General features: G+C 38.7%; 1 protein-coding gene across 1 annotated transcript; it reads left to right on the forward strand.

The window, feature by feature from the left end:
• Positions 1-371: 371 nt before the first annotated feature.
• Positions 372-1241, forward strand: LOC145164474 (uncharacterized). Its single transcript, XM_079083186.1, has 2 exons — positions 372-932; positions 1023-1241. Exons 1-2 carry the CDS (start codon positions 372-374, stop codon positions 1239-1241), a joined length of 780 nt encoding a protein of 259 aa, XP_078939312.1.
• Positions 1242-21862: the final 20621 nt, after the last annotated feature.

Below are 21862 nucleotides of genomic sequence, written 5' to 3' on the forward strand. Positions count from 1 at the left end.
GACCACAAGTGTATCATGGTGATGACTTGCAAAGTGATGAATATGAAGAAGAGAAAGAGCAGGTGAAAAACAAGTACATAATAGATGATGCAAAAACAAGATGAGACAAAATGGAACCAAAACTTAGTGACATTTTTGGGAATGTTACACAGCTAAACTTTTGTTTCCAAAACTACGCAATCCATAATGGGTAGCAACTCTACTTTGAGAAGTGTGACAGTAGCAGTATACTTGTAAGAAGTGGGAAAAGAAAGTAGGATAATGCTTGCCCTTTTAGACTATATGCCTCATGGATTTTCAATGAAAGATCTATTCAGATCAAGAGTTTAAAAGCTACTCGTGTTTGTGGTAGGAAGTTCAAATTTGGCTCTATGGTTACTCCTGAATGGATACGTAGACACTACATAACTGAAATTGCAAATAAACCTAAGGTGAAGCTTAAAGAGATGATTACTGACATCATACAAAGGTTTAGGTGTGTCGTGTCTATAGGCCAATGTCGTAGGGAAAATAAATGGGCCAAGGACCTAATTGAAGGTAAAATGATTGAGCATTATGCCAGAATATGGGATTATGCACAAGAGTTGTTAAGATCCAATCCATGCTCTACATGTAAGGTGTGTGTAACTGTCAATCCAAATGGGATAAACTATTTTCATAGGTTTTATATTGGTTTCAAAGTTATATGTGAAGGTTGGAAAAGAGGGTGTAGAAGAGTTATTAGTTTGGATGAGTGCTTTCTGAAGGGAGCGGTAAAGGGTGAGTTATTGACAGCCATAGGTAGAGATGCCAATAATCAGGTCTACCCAATTGCTTGGGTTGTTGTGGATGTTGAGAATAAGCCTAACTGGACATGGTTCCTTGAGCTTCTAAGGGATGATTTATATCTTGATGGTGGAAGAGGTTTGGTTGTGATATCAGATCAACGCAAGGTAAAAGTTTACATACTCATCTACTTAATTTCATAATTATCTTATTACATACTTGTCCTCTATTAAACTAATTAAATCATTGTCTTGTAGGGTCTTCTTGAATATGTGAAAGATATACTGCCTCATGTTGAACACAAGAATTGTGTTAGGCACATTTATGCCAACTTTAGAAAGACTTTCACAGGTTTGGAGTATAAGAAGTTGTTTTGGGCTGCCTCTGAGAGTTGCATAGAAAGTGACTTCAAGAGGCATATGGAAAGCATCAAGAGTTTGAACCCTTCTGCATATGAATACATGATGTCAAAATAACCAAAAACATGGTGTAAAGCCTTTTTTGGATCAAGATATGCATGTGAAGTAGATGAGAATAGGATCTCATAGTGCTTCAACTCAATAATAGTGGATGCTAGGAAAAAACCGTTTATCACCATGCTTGAAGAGATACGGATTTATATCATGGACAGTTTTGCTCACATGAATGAGGAAAGTGAAAAGTGGAATTCAGATGTTTGTTCAAAAATTTTGAAAAAATGAATCGATTTGGGAAAAATATTAGGTACTATTTTATGCTTTCTAAAACTTTTCTTAATCATTAATTATTGTTACTAACTAGATACTTGATTGTAGGTTTTGGGGAATAATTCATAGTCAAGGACATGTATTTAAGGCCAGAGTAGGGTGTGGCAGTTATTGGGTGGACTTAGGTGATATGACATGTTCATGTAGGTTGTAGGATTTGGCTGGGATCCCTTGTGTGCATGAAAATGCAGCAATTAATTTTATCCATCAAACGCCTGATGTATACATCAATGCATACTTCTCTAAAGAGAAATTTATGCAATGTTACTCAACAAACATTGAACCTGTTAATGGCAGAAATCTTTGGTCCCAAACTGAATACATTAAGTCATTGCCTCCAATGTCTAGGAGGATGCCTAGTAGGCCTGCTACCAAAAGAAGGAGGCATACCAGTGAGAAGGAGAGCAGGTTTTCAACAACAAAAGTGAAGGTTGTAAGAACTACCAGATGTGGCAATTGTTTGGAATATGATCATAACAATAGGGCGTGTAAGAATGAGAGAAAACAATATGTGCCTCCCCCACCAAAGAAGACAGGAAGGCCAAAAAAACATCCCATCCCCTATGTATCTGTTCGAAATCAGCCACTAAATGAGAGAAAACAATACTACAATCCCTGCTCAACCAAATGTCCCAAGTCAACCTTCATGCTCTAACACAGTGAGGAGGAGTCCAAGAAAACATAACACAATGAGGATGAGTCCAATAAAACATCAGATTCCCCCATCAACAACATATGTTTGCAAGCAACAGTCAGGTTCTAAAAGAGTTAGGAGAAATAGTATTGATGTACCTAGGAAGAAGTTGTGCACAAGGAGAGGTGGTAGGAGGATTGGTTCTGCAAAAAATAGGAACGATACTCCAACTATAGGTACTCAAGAGAGTGTGGTTCAACAAGTTCCGACTACTGATGAGGTTGAAAATGTCATGCAAGAAGGTTATAATGTGGGTGAAAGTATGGTTCAACAAGTTTCAGTTGTAGAAGTTCCTACTATTGTAGAATAACGTGTGGTGCAGGAAGTTCCAGTAATTCATATTCAGGATGGTCATATGATGCAAGAAGCAGGTACTAGTCAAACAAGTGTGATGCAAGGTAGTGACACTTTTGGGCAAGTAGGATCCAGTATTGGTTGGAAGCTTAAATCAACAAATGATGAAATTGAACAAGGTATTGATGCAATTTTACATAAGGGGTTAATTTCACAAACAAAACAAAGTCAATTCCACTTAAGGGTGACAATGTGGTGGAAGATAACGAAGTAATTGAGTTTATTGAGGGCAGAGAGGAGGATATTCTCCCAGAGAAGATACAATCAGGACTTTTAGACATTGATAATATGCTAGAAGCTGGTTATAGCATGGCAGAAATAGAAGCTATGGCAGGTGTACAAGTGGAATTGGATGATTCCCCACGAGTTGAACTGGTAAGACCTATTATCTTTTATTAATTAACAATTTTTTTGGTCATTGTTGTGAACTAATTCTATGTTTTTTACACTAAGATGTAAATGATTTCATTGATGATCACCAGTCTGATGATAATGACGTTGGTCTGGATGGTGGAGTTGAAGGTGCTGGAGATGAAGCTGCTGGTGATGGTGATGGTGATGGAGAAGGTAATGATGTTGGTGATGAAGCTGTTGGTGATAGTGATGGAGAAGGTCATAGTGCTGGAGATGTTGATGATGGTGATGGACCTGAAGGTGATGGTGATGGACCTGATGGTGGTGTTGATGAAATGAGTGATGATGAGGGAAATCAGGGTGATGATGAAGGACATGAGGTTATCCCAATGGTTAGGAGAATAAGGAAAACATCTGAGAGGATTACCAAGATAAAGTTAAGGAATGATGTCTATGACAAATATGGTGGTGGTTCTTCTTCTGTAAACACAATCAACTTGGAGTAGTTAGTTAGGAAGAAGGGGGATGGGGTGTAGTGGGAATGGTATAGGTTGCAACTTTTGTAAACTTTGTTTTTTGGTATTTTGGTACACTAAAATTCGTACACCCACTGATTGCAACATGCATCCAATTGTTATTTTTGTTACCATTAAGGTTGTAACATCCCAAAATCCAAGACAAAAATTTCAACTTTGATTTAATAAGTTATAAAATGGTTTACTAAAAACAATTTAACAACCTTGTTCCAAACATTGAAAATATTTTAATTTAAACTAATATCAGAGTCAAATCCCAAAGATCACATAATGCAGAATAAAATGGGTGGATGCACTGCGATCGTCCCGAGCTCCTTATCTGAAAACTGGAGGTACCTGAAATCAAAATTGTAAATCGTAAGCACGAAGCTTATTGAGTTCCCCAGATACCACATACCATACATATCAACTGAGCCATACATAACTGTGAGCCATACGTATCAATCATATATCAAATAAGTTGCTATGTGCCGCACATAATTTTGTCGTTATGCCACGGGCCGCCACGTGGTCTTTCTTTCCAAGTCGGGGGCCACCCCCTGGCTCTTACAGACAAGTGGTAGGAGCCACCTCCGGGTCTTCCATGCAAGTAATCACAAAGTCAACTAGCATACATACAACTCTACTTAGCTACTTAGCATACAGTGTGCCAGGAGCCACCTCCTGGTCTTTCATGCATATTGCCTAGGGCTAACCACCGAGTCTTCCTACCATACAAATAGCATATTGTGTACCAGGAGAAGCCCCCTGGTCTTTCATACAAAATGCCTAGGGCTAACCCTCAGGTATTCCTACCATACATAAACTAAATGGGCCAGTAATGGTGCCTTAGACCCATACAAATAGTGAGGAGACTCACATTGCACTGTTGAAGACTTGCAGTTAATCCTCTGGCTGCTAACTGGCAATTCCCCGAACTGTTAATCCTTCGGCTCCCCGAGCTATCAATACCAAATAACACTTAGTCCAAAACCAATAATCTTTCTTAGGGTAAAATGACCATTTTATCCATGCTCTAATTTGGACCATATTTAAGGCCCAATTCTATCTAATCTTTCTAAGTCCACTAATGGCCCGATTTTCAAAATTGGGCCCAACATCTCAAATGGGCCTTCCCTAAGCCCACACATGTCCTTAGTCTAATATCTGACTTCTGATGACCCATTAAGGCCCAACAGCTGATAAGTCCAAAGATTGACCAAAACCGAGGCCCAAAAGACGTAAAGCCCACATCTGATGAGTACGCGGGGCGTACTCAGCTGTACGCAGCGCGTACCTGCTGTGTGGCTTGTACGTTGCGCGTACCTGCATGTATGACCAACGTACTGCTCTGTTAAGCTCTTTTCCCTTTAAGCGCTTAATACTCTACACCAGAGACTATAATCACAGATCCAAGTCCTCTTCAGCGTCTTAATCCATAAATTCGACTACTTGGTGGCTTGCAACCCACCAAATGAACCCAAACTTGGAATATAGCCACAAACTTCCATGAAAATGGCTAGATCTCATGCATGGTCACAAATGGACCTTAAAGATTGAAACTTTACTGCTTATGGGACTCATATGACACTAAAGGTGGCAACCCTAGACCTAAAAATGACGTTGATCACTAAAAACCCATTATTGGGACCTAAAAAGGTCCAAAACTCCATTAACATAGATCTAAGCATCCATGAGGCAAGTTGGAAGCTTTTTACCTTAAATGAGTGCCAAATAGGGAGGCCGGTTGGGAGGATAGGGTTTGAGTTATAATGTTCCTTATATAGTGCTTAATCATAAAAGTTAGGGATAAGGGACTTTGAACGTACATTGGGCGTACGCCTTCAACACCCGCGTCCAAGCAACCTTTTACGTTGGGCGTACCCCGGCTTATGTTGGGCGTACTCTCGCGCATGCCACCTTGCATGCATGGTACCTTCTTGCCACTTTTCTCCATTAGGTACCAAAATTGACAATAACTTCAAAGTGTCATATCTTCCTCATCCGGGGTCCGTTTCCAATGAACTTTATATCCACGAAAAGGTGGCGAGAAGCCCTGTGCTTCTTACAACTCCTCATTACCTAAAAACTGCCCGAACACGAACCTAAATCCTTAATGGACTAAGATGTCGAATTGCGAGTATGCCCTTGGCCTCCGAAGCCACAATCAAACACTTAGGTCTTGTATACCCTAATACCCGCATCCAAAATGGGCCAAATCCTTCCTTTCTCAAGGCCCTAACCCCATGACAACTGATGAATTGGGCCGCAAGCCCCTAGTAGCGAAGCACTTTTGGAACCAGGTGTTACAACTCCCCCCCACATCAATTAGATTTATTCCTCAAAATCCCTTCTTACTAACACCCATCTCTCAACAATTGATTTGAGGAACGCAACCGATGATTCTACGCGTATAACAATCTTCCCAAGACAATCGAAAACCAAACCGATCTTCCATCCCGAAGAAAACGAGCTTCGAGCTTCCGCAAACCACTTATGTCTCCTCCCGAGTCTGAATCCCATACTGGTATGTCTCCATGATAGACTGCTCCTGCATAACCATCTTTAGGACAATTATACTTGACAGAAGGCTCAGATAGTCCTTCGAGTAGAAGATTCATCCCTACAACGGTTAGACTCATACGAGAGCTGTGCAACAGGGTCAAATCCATTACTTTGAGATTATTCAATCCATCTGTAAGTGAATTATTACCTTCGATCGGTAAGCTATTCATCAAACAGGAATCCTCACATTACCACTTCTATCCGAACATCCTGCTATCCCTTATCCGCTTTCCGGATGAATCGAGACCACCCTAGTCCCAACTGATCTTCCCTTATCTGGAATACCGGACCCTCACCCGGTTGCTGAAAAGAACACCCTCTCAGTCGCTCCCAACGATTTTCGAAGAAACTTAGGCTATTAAAAACTACTCTATCCACATTGCCACTCATGGATCCATAATTCCTGTCGACCTTCCTGATCACACCGTCCGACTACCCGTTGCCACCGAATCTACTACAAAAGGTGAATGCTACCAAAACCATTGTAGTCTTACATCCCTCCTGGTCTCCAACGACCTATCGCTTCCTGAATCCAATCATAATGTGGCTTTCTCACATCCGTGCGAGCTGTCCTGCCCTGGTCTAAACCATCTGAAGAAATCCACCAGTGAATCATGCATCTGATACCTTCTCACTGCCGAATAAAGACCGGTGAATGCTACGGGCCACCTCGCAGTCTGACGCTCCCATACTAACTGATCACTAATGAATGCTATGGGCCACCCCACAGTCTTACTACACTAATATACTAACGGATAACTAACGAGTGCTACGGTCCACCCCGCAGTCTTACTATGCTAATATACTAATGGATAACTAACGAATGCTATGGGCCACCCACAGTCTTACAACGTGTCTACTTAATCTGCCAACTAGTGAATGTTACGGGCCACCCCATAGTCTTACAACACTTCTAATGCTACGAGCCACCCCGCAGTCTTGCCATATTTCTCATGCTATCTAGCCACTGGTGAATGCTACGACTATCCCGCAGTCTTACAACACTTTCCATGCTAACTCGACCGCTGACCATGGTCTTTTGTTGACTACTAATCCAAGCATACCCAAAGTCGAGCATACATGCACAATCTAATATCCCAAGCTGAACTCATGTCCTGACTGAAATCCCCATCCTGATTTCTTAAGACCTGCTATCAACCATCACGAGAACGCGATCTCAATGTTGGCAAGTTTTCCGAACTTCCAACTTACACTACCCTCACTCCATTCAGCCGCTTGGGCCACCTTTCTTCTTGACATGGATGCGAAACTTATCCCAGTTTCAAAACCGCTCTCGCTTCTGCATACATGATTGTTTCTCCCCCACTTAGATTCGACTAAGTCTTCACGGCACGCGAGAATTGGCGGATTCTCATTCCTTCTTTCCTTACGTGATAGATACGCTGACTACCAACACTTATCTTGGCTAGTGATCCATTACTAGCCCACTCCAAAGATCGCATCATTACTGGAGGCTAGATGAACGCTCTCTGAATTCTTAGTACCGATGACCCTAATGCTTATCCTGATGTCCCACTCAACCTTAAAGCCCAATTGACCGATGCTCAGGGCAACTTCTTCCGTGATAGACTTAGGGATGTCAACGGGACCAAACGGGAGCGAAATGGTTGCCCCCACCCCCGCTCCCGAAATCCCTTGTTGCCCCCGCTCCCGGTCCCGCCCCCGGATCCCCGGCTTACACAGCCCCCGGTCCCGCCCCCGGTTACCTCCATCGCCCCCGGTCCCGCCCCCGGTTACCTCCATCGCCCCCGGTCCCGCCCCCGTTCCCCGGTACTCCCGATTTATAGGCTTAAAAATGGATTTTTTTTGCTAAAAATTTGCTTTTTTTTAGGCTAAAAATACTATTTTTAATAACTTTTGTATATAAACAAACATGTAAGCCCTTGATAAATCAAGAATTGATCAAACATAAAACATCACTAAAGTTATAAACATATATATATTTTTTATATAAATATAAACGGGGCCCCCGCGGGAGTACGGGACGAAAATACTCACTCCCGCCCCCGGTCCCAGAAATAAACGGGAGTTAATATCGCCCCCGCCCTCGCTCCCGCTCCCGAATTTTTTAAAAAATTAATCCCGTACGGTATCGGGGTCCCACGGGAACGGGGTCCCGCGGGGGTTTTTGACATCCCTAGATAGACTGCTTCTCTTGACGCTTCCAAAAGCTAACCATAGCCCAAAGACTGGACCTCACTGAATCCTGACTTTGGTGAATAACCGCCTGTTGAACCGTGACCGCAGATCGTCGAGTAATGCCCCGGAACCGACCTCGACCGTAACCAAAACAATACTAAACACTTCCGTACCAGAAAAAAGGAAAAAGACCTTACACTAATTACTAACAATTCCCGGTATGCAATTAGCATATGACATTCCTTGAAAATATAATTCAAATACAAGCAGAGGGATAAACCCATAGGTATATTGTTCTCAACCAATGCGAGGAAATAAAATCTCTAAGTACCGATAGATTTGAACAGAGTAAAAGGTATACATACCTGCCACACGGCCTGCTAGAATCCTAATCTCCCTCGTCTGTCACTGCAAGGCCCTACCCTCTCGCTCATCCGTAATCCTCAAAATAGTCGGGGCAGACGCACTCCCTGCTCCTCCCCTCATCGTCGGGCAGTCAACCATCTTTTGGCCCACCTAATCGCAGTGGAAACACAATGGGCTCTCCTCCTGAGGGTAATCCCTGCTGACGTGACCAACACTGCCACACTTGTAGCAGCCCATACCTCTAGAACGACAGACTCCCTTGTGCAGTTTCCCGCACGTGTTGCACTGACTCCGGTCCTGCTGGCCCCTCGAATGCTGGTCAGAAGTCTTGGGTCTCTTCCTGGGACCCTCCAAAGTATGCACTTGATATGTCCTCCTCTTCTCAATGTGCTCCAAATCAATCTCCCATTCTCGGGCTCTAGAGATCATGTCAATCAGGGTCTCGCACCCTGAGATACTTACGAACTTCCTGATGTCATCTCACATCATGTCATGATACCTTACTTTCTTCATTTCCTCATCTGCTACATACTGTGGTACTAACAACGCCCTCTCCGGAAACTTGGCAGTGATCTCTGCCACAGTCTCCCTAGTTTAGCGGAGATCCAGGAACTCTCGCGTCAACTGTTGTACCTCAATCGATGGTGCAAACTCAACTCGGAACCTGGTCGAGAAGTCATCCCACGACATAGCATCGACCGCATCATCACCTAAATCACTACCGACCTCTTCCCACCAATCACGTGCCCGATCCTTCAACAGGCAGGAAGCATATCTGACCTTCGCCCCCTCGGGGCAGAAACTCGTCCTGAATGCGTTAGCCATATCTGCTAACCACCTCCTACTGACGATGGGGTCCCTCTCCCCATGGAACGCAGGGGCTCCATAAGCACTGAACTCCCAGAAAGTCAGCGTGCGAGCTCTAATGATAGCCATGATCTTTGTACGGAATGTGCTCAAGCGCTCGTCTACTATCTCCGAAACACAGCGAGAGATCTCCGATGAAATGAATCCCTGTAGCTTCTCGCTAATCGGCTCAGCACCTGCTCCTGCGCCAGAACCCGAACCTGAACCATCTCCCTGAGAGCTCATCCCCAAACTGAAAAACCACAAATCAAATGATCAAAACATACTCAGAGATCCTCCTTCCCGAAGCTTCTAAGATTTTCCAAGACTTTCATTGATTCTAGTATGGATCCTGTGCTTTCAGTAGTACGGGCCCAATACTCTCTTCCACACCTATCCATACTTTCCTCAGCAATCCTCCTGAATCCTCTAAGTCACTTCCTCAACCATTATGCCAGTACTCACTAAACCATACTACTAACCCACTGCAACATATCCTAGGCTTTCCTAGGTTCCCAAACCCACCCAGTCCTAAGCTGTTAAAAGATTCCCAGTAATGTCAACTAGCTACTTCATGAATATAGCCACATGCAACAGAGATCAGATAATCCTTCGAGTAAAAGACCCATCCCTAGAGTGGTTGGACTCAGATGAGAGCTGCGCAATAGAGTCAAGTCCATCACTCTGATATTATCCAGTCTGTGCCCCATGTGACTTAGCATATTCACTTAGTAGCTAACTCACATTACTAAGAGTCCCACAAAGCACAAAGCAAGCAGCATTCAGACAATGGTAAATGTAACCAACATACCCTAATCAAACTATCCTCTAATCAGGAATCTGTACTAGCATACAATACAAAGGTTCATATAATTAGGCATAACCTAAACATGCCATCCTACCACTGGCTGATCAATTCTAGCATGCAAATCTACAAGTTCATATAACATACAAAGGCATCCCTCCTAGATCCTTAACTCTAATCTAGCATGCAAATCACATAATCATGTCATATCACATAATAACATATATTGGTATTTTGGGAACCACTTACTTGAGCTCGGTCGATTGCACGCATCACCCCTTTTTTTTCTTTTTTTAAAACCCTTTTTATAAAAATGATTCTCTTTTGAAAATTTTCATACCGAGTCCTCATTTTGAGTTCAGACACACTCGAAAGTATGTCTGAATCCTTCAAACCAAGACTCTGATACTAACTTGTAACATCCCAAAATCCAAGACCAAAAATTTCATTTTTGATTTAATAAGTTATAAAATGGTTTACTGAAAACACTTTAACAACCTTGTTCCAAACATTAAAAACATTTTAATTTAAACTAATATCAGAGTCAAATCCCAAAGATCACATAATGTGGAATAATATGGATAGATGCGCTGCGATCGTCCCGAGCTCCTTATCTGAAAACTGGAGGTACCTGAAATCAAAACTGTAAACCGTAAGCACAAAGCTTAGTGAGTTCCCCAGATACCAGATACCACATACCATACATATCAACTGATCCACATATAACTGTGATCCATACGTATCAATCATATATCAAATAAGTTGTTATGTGCCGCACATAGTCTTGCTGTTATGCAACGGGCCGCCACGTGGTCTTTCTTGCCAAGCCGGGGGCCAGCCCTGGGTCTTACAGACAAGTGTCAGGAGCCACCTCCGGGTCTTCCATGCAATAAATCACAAAGAGAACTGGCATACATACTACTCTACTTAGCTACTTAGCATACAGTGTGTCAGGAGCCACCTCCTGGTCTTTCATGCATATTGCCTAGGGCTAACCCCCAGGTCTTCCTACCATACAAATAGCATACTGTGTGCCAGGATCCACCTCCTGGTCTTTCATACATAATGCCTAGGGCTAATCCCTGAGTCTTCCTACCATACATAAACTAAATGGGCCGACATTGGTGCCTTAGACCCATACAAACAGTGAGGAGACTCACCTTGCACTGCTGAAGACTTGCAGATAATCCTCTGGCTAATAATTGGCAATTCCCCGAACTGCTAATCCTTCGGCTCCCCGAGCTATAAATACCAAATAACACTTAGTCCAAAACCAATAATCTTTCTTAGGGTAAAATGACCATTTTACCCCTGCTCTAATTTGGACCATATCAAAGGCCCAATTCCATCTAATCTTTCTAACTCCACTAATGGCCCACTAATGGGCCAATTTTCTAAAGTTGGCCCAACTTCTCAAATGGGCCTTCCCTAAGCCCACACATGTCCTTAGTTCAATATCTGACTTATGATGGCCCATTAAGGCCGAATAGTTGATAAGTCCAAAGATTGACCCAAACCGAGGCCCAATAGACGTAAAGCCCACATCTGATGAGTACGCGGGGCGTACTCAGCTGTACGCAGTGCGTACCTGCTATGTGGCTTGTACGCTGCGCGTACCTGCATGTACGCCCAACGTACTGCTCTGTTAAGCTCTTTTCCCATTAAGCGCTTAATACTCTACTCCAGAGACTATAATCACAAATCCAAGTCCTCTTCAGCGTCTTAATCCATATAGTCGATTGCTTGGTGGCTTGCAACCCACCAAATGAACCCAAACTATAGCCACAAACTTCCATAGAAATGGGTAGATCTCATGCATGGTCACAAATGGACCTTAAAGATTGAAATTTTACTGCTTATGGGACTCATATGACACTAAGGGTGGCAACCCTAGACCTAAAAACGAGGTTGATCACTAAAAACCCGTTCTTGGAACCTAAAAAGGTCCAAAAATCCATTAACATAGATCTAAGCATTCATGAGGCAATTTCGAAGCTTTTTACCTCAAATGAGTGCCAAATAGTGGTGCTATAGCAGACCCATGAGCTCAAGATACTCAAGTTCTTCTTCTTCAACTTCTTCTTTCTCCTTTCAAGCTTCTAAACATCACAATGAGCTTCCCAAGGCCAAAATCACACAAGGATGAGGAATGAACGATTATCTAGGGTTTCTGATGTTGGGAGGGTGGTAGGGAGGCTAGGGTTTGAGTTATATTATTCCTTATATATTGCTTAATCCTAAAAGTTAGGGTTTAGGGACTCTGAACGTACGTTGGGCGTACGCCTTCAACACCCGCGTCCAAGCAACCTTTTATGTTGGGCGTACCCCAGCTTACTTTGGGCGTACTCTCGAGCATGATACCTTGCATGCATGGTACCTTCTTGCCACTTTTCTCCATTAGGGACCAAAATTGACAATAACTTCAAAGTGTAATATCTTCCTCATCCGGGGTCCGTTTCCGACGAACTTTATATCCACGAAAAGGTGGAGAGAAGCCCTACGCTTCTTAAAACTCCTCATTACCTAAAAACTTCCCGAACACGAACCCAAATCCTCAAAGGACTGAGATGTCGAATTATGAGTATGCCCTTGGCCTCCGAAGCCACAATCAAACACTTGGGTGTCGTATACCCTAATACCCACATCCAAAATGGGCCAAATCCTTCCTTTCTCAAGGCCCTAACCCCATAACAACTAATGATTGGGCCGCAGCCCCTAGCAGCGAAGCACTTTCGGAACCAGGTGTTACATAGGTTGCCTTTTTGTGCATTGTTTAGGCATTTTGGTACAAATGGACGGCTGCTAAATATTGGTAGTATGTAATTAAACTACATGTAATGGATACATCCCCTTCTATGTTATGTTCAATCTTTTAGTTACATGTTATGCTCAATCTTTTAGTTACTAAAATAGTTAACAATTTTTACCATTCACCAATTGTATTTGCAATGTACCATTTTAGGTACCATTTTATGCAATGTACCTTTATGCAAAGGTGCAAATACATACCAATTACCATTTAATTCAATCTACTGAAATACCATTTTGTGCATATACAAGCATTAAGTTTATCTTTCTTATCACCCACAACCTGGTCCACTATCTCTCCATTCTTCAAAAACAATGATGTTGGCATAATCCCTACGGAGTCTTGATGCAAAGGTGCAAATACATACTAATTACCATTTAAATCAATCTACTAAAATACCATTTTATGCAATGTATTTATAAAACAAACCAACTTGTACTCCAAATTCCATTTACTGAAATTAACCATCCAAACATTGCAATTAACATCCATACATTACAAATGACAATCCTAACATTACATATACCTACCAAACTATCAAATACCATCAAAAGCTACATATTTCAAGATCACAATACTAGTGGCATAACAACCAACTACCATTAAATCTTGTATACCACTACAACAAACATAAACAATATAGCCCCTAACAAAACAACAACTATTTGCATTAATGCCATCATTTGTCGCTGCTTTGTAAGCCGATTTGACATATCTTGTTTTTGAACCCCTTCATCATCAACCCATTTGAAAAACCCACAACCTCCTTCTCCCTATATAATTAGGTCAGAGCATAATACCCATAGTGCAATCCCACTGGAAAATCTCAGGATGATGAAATAAAGAAAAGGGAAAAATGATTTTTACCTTATAATTAGGGCACCCCCAAAATTTCATGTCTGGATTTTCTGGTGTGTGTGAAACAAACACAGGGCATAAATCTTCACACCCACACTTCACTTCGATCTTATTCTTGAATCGTGAATTCACATTCGAGGTTGATTTTGCAGAAGATGTTGGCATTTTGCGTGAGAGAATATTGTGGATGCGAGAGGATGCAAGAAACAGGGGGGTTATGTGGGAGAGGGTTATAAAATGGGGCCCATGTTTGACATGTTACCGAAAGTGCCAAATCAACACATGGGTAATCGGCTACTAAGGAAGCAACCTCTTAAAAGAGATATTTGAAACATTTAGCGAAAGTATCCAACTTTATTACCCCCAAAATTCGTCCAAGGGTAAAACCGTCACTTTTTGAAAACTTATGGGCTTTTATGACAATTTCCCTCGACCTAAGCATATAAAAAAATATTATCAATATTACGATTAGTTATTATTAAAGGATACACAATATTTGTTTATATTGTTAACATGATCTACATTAAATTATAAAAGGGTGTTAAAAAATTACACCTCAAAGTGTATGTAACTAAAAACCTCCCAAATTATCATAGAAAATCGTCATTCGTCGATCTTATTATTAGTTAAAAAATACAAGGGTCTTTTTGGTATGATGAAATGGAATGTCCAAGGAACTGAATGGATAACATAATGAAATGAGTAAGGTAATAAAATGGATTATCACATTTCATTGTCATGTTTGGTTTGGTTTGCTTGAAAAAATAGAATGATTTATTTAAACATGTTTTTATTAATAAATAATAATCTAAGTGGTGTAGTTTAGAGTTTGTACATGAATTTAGACTATAATTTTGTCATTTTTTGTTTAATGTGCAATGACTTACAGGCACCCGAAGTTGGGATATCAAAGTTGAAAATTTTCAAAGTTCAACCACTAAGTAATTACCAAAAAATTCCGGATTTCTCGGGTTTTCGGTTCTAGACCCACTTTACCCGGTTCCACCCGACCCACTTTAATGTTTCCGGGTTTTTCGGTTCTAGACCCACTTTACCCGGAACAGATCCAAAACCGGTTCCTATATACCGGTCCGGTTCTGGTCCTACAAAATCCTGTTAACCGGTTCCTAGGTTTTTCGGGGCCGGGTCTACCGGTCCGGGTTTGGACCCACTCTCATCCCTAGTGAAAACCAAGGATGTGTAACGTATGGATAAACTTCAAACCGATATGTGCAAGAATAAATGGGAATGTATAGAAACTGTAGCTACGAAAGCTAAATCAATTGATACATTAGTGAATAAAATTTCCAAAATTCAAAAAAGCTTCTATTAATAACAAGTACACACCAAAATCATGTTACAAAATGTTTCATTTTCTCCAAAAGTTAGGGGGTGTTTGGGATTGCTTATATAAACTACTTATTATGGTTTTGCATCGCAAATAAATCATTTTGAGTGTTTAGATTTTTTTTGAACGACATATCTAATCTAATTCTAAACTACTCCTCAATTCCACCTATGCCATTGCAAATAAATCATTCTGAGTGTTTAGATATTTTTGAACTGCAAATCTAATCTAATTCTAAACTACTCCTAAATTCCACATATGTCCTATGTCCACGACTGGACTAGAACCCTTGACCTTAAGTAGGAAAGGCAACATCTGACCGCTAGGCTACAAACCCTCGGTTATATGCTTAAATAAAAATATTATAATAAGTCAATTCATTCTTACTTATTTGAAATTCGTTGTTAGATAATAATTATTAATTACATCTTTAACCTTTATTATAACTTAAATTATCCTATATGAAATATTTTGACTAGTTTAATTATTTACGATGAAAAATGTTACGAAGATGAGAGGTCACCAACAAAACGGAGAGTGGACGAAAGTCCGGCGAAGGAAGAACAGGAACACATTTCAATCGAACAAAGAACTTATGAACTATTATGTGTCGGGATTCGCCGATGGTACAGGAAAGGAGGAGCTACATGAGCCATTCAGCAGACTCGAAAAGGTAATGGACGTGTATTTTGGGTTGAAGAAGGACTTCCAAAAAAGAAACTTTGCTTTCGTTAGATATGCCGACATCAGGGATGCTAAAGAAATGGAGCTAAAACTGCAGGGCATTAAGTGTAGAGGAAAGACTTTGGAGGTATATATCTCAAAACAGCAACGGAAAACCCAACAATATCAATACCAAGTACCATTTTGGCAACCCATGCAAAGGAAGAATATGCAATCCAACATCTACCATAGTGCTCAACCTTACTATATGGAGGTAAGAGGTAACATCACTTATGCCCAAGTTACTAGTGAATCGAACGTGAAAAAACCCCAACAACACACCTCCTCAATCACTTTAAACCCCAACACATTCATGAGAGATTGGTTAAAGAGAGGAGTACTAATTATTAGGACATAAATATGTGGTTTATACTTTGCTTTTCATAGCTTTTATAGTTTTCGGTTTAGGACCGAAATCTCCATGATCTCGGTGGTGCTTGGATCGAAATCACCATGTGATTTCGGTGGGCTTAGATGATTTCAATTTAGATTATTGGGTTGGGCCTTTGTATTTAGATCTTAGTATATATAGTATGGGTTCAAGTCATGTAAAAGGTCAGACATTAGAACTGTGGCTCAACACTTCTTCGACGTACATACTCTATGTCAGTCATATGTTGCCCCATCTGCGTGATTGGAAGAGATCCGACTTGGGACGCAACATATGCATCTCTCTATCTATCTATGTCAGTCATATGATGTCCCCTTTGTGTGATTGGAAGAGATCCGACCTGGGACACAGCATATGCATCTTTCTACTTCTTTAACCCTCTATATATGGTAGTCATATGTTATCCCTTTGCGTGATTGGAAGAGATCTGACATGGGATACAACATATGCATCTCTATATCCATCTTCTCTCTCAAATAATTGAGCACTCACCTAAAGTAAAGAGCTCTTTGGAATTCCTTGATTACTAGGGTATGTCGTGAAGTGGAGAACACTTTCTAGTGCGCTTAAAATTGAATTGGTTCATGACTAAAGGCTGACTGTAGATCTCGCTTCTGAATTTAAGTGGACAACAATATCCTTGGTCGTCGTCAGCAAAATGGTCTATTTAGGAATATAATTGCAATGTCTTGTCAGTTATAATCTGTCCAACTTGCAAATATCCTTTGTGTTTAAATGGACCACAATATTGGTGATTGACCAGAGATATTCACGCAGGTGTGTGCTGATAAACGATATTAAATTGCTTGACAACTATTGATCCCAAAATGTTTTAAATTTAATTATTAAAATGTGTTTGTTTTATTTTATTTTGTTTTTGTTAAATTTGTTCATATTTTTCCTCTATGTACAAATTTAGGGGGAGAATTAAAAAAAACTAACAAAAATCATAAAATTAAAAAATCCAAAAATATGTTTATTTCTGTTTTTATTTCTTTTTCATAAAAAGCAAAAAAAATCCAAAAATGTTGTTTTTGAGCGTATTTTATTTTTATTTTTATTCTTAGTCGTTTTATTGTGTGCTAAGTTTATTTTTATTTTTATCTCAAAATTTCATTTGTCTTAAAATGCAAAGGAAGAAGAGACTCAAGGAGAATTCAAAGGAAGAAGAGACTCAAGGAGACTGCATCGAAATTTTCTGATCAAGGAGAAGAAACGTAGAAAGGAATTGACGGTCATTACACTTCACACTACTTCCACAAGGAATTGAAGACATGAAAATGTACAAACTGTCAGTTAGGCAGTATCTTTCTAAGAATTGTCGTATTAATAAAATTAAAAGTCTGAAACTGTATAGATTGTCAAAATTGGTCTTGTCAGTTATCTTTACCAAAGAACTGTCGTGACACCAGGGTGATGCAACTCGCAAGGCATTTGATTCCATCAACTGGGATTACCTCGACTCGGTACTCTCACAGATAGGCTTCGACAGTAAATAGAGACAATAGGGGCGCGGTTACCTTAATTCCTCCCGGACTTCAGTGTTAATCAATGGTTCACCAACATGTGAGTTTTAAATATCTAAAGGTGTTCGTCAAGGGGATCCCCTATCCCCTTTCCTCTTCATCATAGCCATGGAAGGCCTTAATGTAGTGCTTGAGGCTACAAAGGAAAAAGGTATCTTTAAAGGTATCCAAATCCCAAATCATGGTCCCATCCTATCATACATGTTCTATGCAGATGATGCTTTATTCGTGGGTGAATGGTCTAGATCCAACCTAAAACATTTAGCCAACATTTTAAAACGTTTCAATGCATCTTTGGGCCTCAAAGTCAATTTTCACAAATCAAAAGTATTTGGAATTGGTGCTTCTGTTAGGGAGACTGAGAATTGGGCTAGCATTCTTGGATGTGAAGCGGGTTTACTTCCTTTTAATTACCTCGGAGTTCCAGTTGGGGCAAATATGAATCTAAACAAAAGCTGGAAAACAATCATCGATAAATTCCAATCTAAGCTATCTTCTTGGAAACCAAAGACACTCTCATTCGGGGGAGGAGTGACATTAATCACTTCGGTATTGGGGAACCTTCCCACATATTTTTTCTCTCTTTTTAAATCCCCGGTGGCTGTCATGGAAAAGCTTGATCAAATAAGATGGAGATTCCTATGGGGTGGAGATGAAAGCAAAGGGAAAATCCATTGGGTGTCTTGGGACAAAGTCGTCGCTCCCAAATCTGAAGGTGGTCTAGGTGTGGGAACTATTCGTACCTTGAACACTAGTCTGCTAGTAAAATGGTGGTGGCGGTTGTAAACTAAACATGATTCACTTCGGGTCAATGTTATAAAAGGAATTCATAATCTTTGCAACAAACCTCATGACTATCTCTCAAACCAAAAAATAAGAGGAGTATAGAACAACATTGCAGCTTGCAAAAATGAACTCAAAAAATTTGGTTTGGAAACTACAAATATTTTCCAATTACACATTAAATCCGGTGAAAATACAACTTTTTGGTACGACAAATGGCTAGGTTCGGTTACACTTGGCGAAAAATATCCATCCCTTTTTAGCTGGAATCTAGAAAGAAATGTACAGTGGCTGATAGGATTGTTAATAATCAGTTTGAAGCTCACTGGAAATCCGTGTGGATGAAGATAGGGAATCGCATTACATCAATAATCTCATTAATGATTTAGCAACGGTACATTTGGCACCAGGAGAAGATCATTAGACTTATACAATAGACAAAAGCATCCAATTCACAGTGAGCACGCTAAGGAGAAAACTAGAACAATTATTATTCCCCAATTGTGTCTTACCAACTTTTAAATGGAATAAGATATCCCCGATCAAAGTCAATTGTTTCATATGGCGAGCGATACAAAGGAAGATCCCATCTGCAGTGGCACTTAGATGTAAAGGAGTTAACATCGAAAATGACAAATGTGGTGCTTGTGTTAATGGAATAGAATGCTTTGACCACATCCTTACACATTGTTCATTTGCTTGCGAGGTCAGGAAGGTAATATTCACTCGGTGCGGCTTACAACAGGAGTCTTTCACATCAGGTGGAGATTTAATTGTATTTGCAGAAAACTGGGGAAGATGCCAAAGGAAGCGAATGAGAGTCATCACCATCTGTCATGGCTTAATCTGGATTCTGTGGAAATTTAGAAATGATCGGGTGTTCAATGGAATGTTCCAAAATCCCACCTTATGGTGCAGGGGTCATTAAGTCATTCATATTCTTTTGGATAAAGTGCAGGAGCAAAGGAGTTTGTGATTGGGAAAACCGGATCTCTCCTCCATTTCATTTTTAATTTCTACTTAATGTGTCTTTTTCCATGAAAAACTTTTGCTTTGTTTTTGTACTCCTGTTACCTTGCTAGTTACTTGCTAGTCGGGGTTCGTTTTTATACAATTTACCGTTTCCAATATATATATATATATATATATATATATATATATATATATATATATATATATATATATATATATATATATATATATATATATATATATATATATAAGTTCAGGTTCATTTGAGACCATTCTAATTTTGTGAGACCGTGAGACCAAATCTAAAAATAATTTTAAAATGCAAAATAAATGGAAAAATCCAAAAATTCTTTTTTTTAAAATATTATTTTCGGAACTTGAATTAACTAAAAAAAATAAAAAAATAAAAAAAAATCCCGTTTTTTTTGAAAAATACTTGAAATATTCTAATAGAATATTACACTGACATATTCTAAAAAATAATTTTAAAATGCAAAATAAATGGAAAAATCTAAAAATTCTTTTTTTAAATATTATTTTCGGAACTTGAATTAACTAAAAAAAATAAAAAAAATAAAAAAATAAAAAAAATCCCATTTTTTTTGAAAAATACGTGAAATATTCTAATAGAATATTACACTATACATATTCTAAAAAATAATTTTAAAATGCAAAATAAATGGAAAAATCCAAAAATTCTTTTTTTAAATATTATTTTCGGAACTTGAATTAACTAAAAAAAAATAAAAATAAAATAAAAAAAATAAAAAAAATAAAAAAATGCGTCTCACGGTCTCACAAAATTAGGCCGTCTCACATGAACCTAACCCTATATATATATATATATATATATATATATATATATATATATATATATATATATATATATATATTCACGATACATTTATTCTTTTATACACATGCATACATCGACCCAAGAAATATACATGTTGCTATCACAATTCTCATGATCCCACAATTTTTGATGAAGGAATATGGTAATAAGTGTATTGGATTTATTTTATTTAAATAAATACAATATAAGTTATATGATCTTTTTATTATTTTGCTTCCCTAAAACAGAAATATAAAAGGTTATACTTGGTGTTTATAATTTGCTTATTACAACTTATGAACCATAATACATTTTCCACCCAATAATATGAATTGTTATTTGACGACATACTTTTGTTAAATGTTATTGATATTAACTTTCTATCAAATATTGTATTATAAATGACAAAGGATAAAACATATTAAAAAAATAAAATAAATATCAATAATATGTAATTTTTTTTTTATCATTTTACACATGTAAGCATAATTTGCTAAACACTAAAAACAACTTATTATCTTATTATGTTTTGGTACCGCATAAGCTAATCTAAATTTTTTTTATAAAACTTAATTTTATCACTGGATAAATTAATAAGCACTTTTATTAATTAGAAAAAACAAAACAAAACAACACTCCCTAAATAAACTATAGCTTTTGGTTTTTTCTTGTTTTGAAAAAGTTTTAAAAAAATATGTATTGTTAAAAGATGAATAAATTGTAAAACCAATCCATGTGGTATCCTAAGAAGAATGCACTTTGATTTTTTTTTTCTCATTCGTATGGTCAATCCAATCAAACTTCCATACAAATTTGGTTCCTGTGTTATCCCACCAAAAATACATATCCCACCAAAAATACATTTGAATATGTTTAGACGACAGTTAACTCGTGATTAAATTTGCAAATCTTTTGAATACCACAAAGACCAAATATGCACAAAAGTTTCAATTTTAAATTGACTTCAAATAAAATAAAAAGGACTCAAACAATAGTTTTTAAGAGGGAAAATGACTTATCAATGTAATTAACTTTTCGGTATGTTCACATCTGGGTAACTATCTTTTTTTTGTACATATCTAGGTAACAGACTTGTTGGAAGTGTTCACATATGATCATTATGACATGCTATAGCAGGTTACATCCTAGATGTGAACACTTTTGACAAGTTCGTTACCTAGATTTGTACAAAAAAAGATAGTTACCCAAATATGAACAAAACGAAAAGTAAGAGTAAATTACACGAATGGTCCCTGTGATTTGGGGGAATTTGTGTTTTTGGTCCCTAACTTATTTTTTTAACTCGGATGGTCCCTATTGTTTATTTTTGTTGCACGTTTGGTCCCTTTCTTACCTAAAAAGACTATTGTGCCCTTATTAATTAATTTTTTTAATTAATTTTCTTATTTATGTATTTATTTTTTATATATTTAAAAAAATTAATAGA

Source organism: Lactuca virosa, chromosome 3 (genome assembly GCF_052849685.1).
Source record: "Lactuca virosa cultivar CGN04683 chromosome 3, Lactuca_virosa_CGN04683_v6, whole genome shotgun sequence".
Classification (NCBI taxonomy): Eukaryota; Viridiplantae; Streptophyta; class Magnoliopsida; order Asterales; family Asteraceae; genus Lactuca; species Lactuca virosa.

Bases quoted from the DNA above. Each gene is read 5' to 3' on its own strand.
- LOC145164474 (XM_079083186.1), top strand. From the start codon at position 372: ATGGTTACTCCTGAATGGATACGTAGACACTACATAACTGAAATTGCA. The intron at 933-1,022 runs GTAAAAGTTTAC...ATTGTCTTGTAG, and splicing joins TGATATCAGATCAACGCAAG to GGTCTTCTTGAATATGTGAA.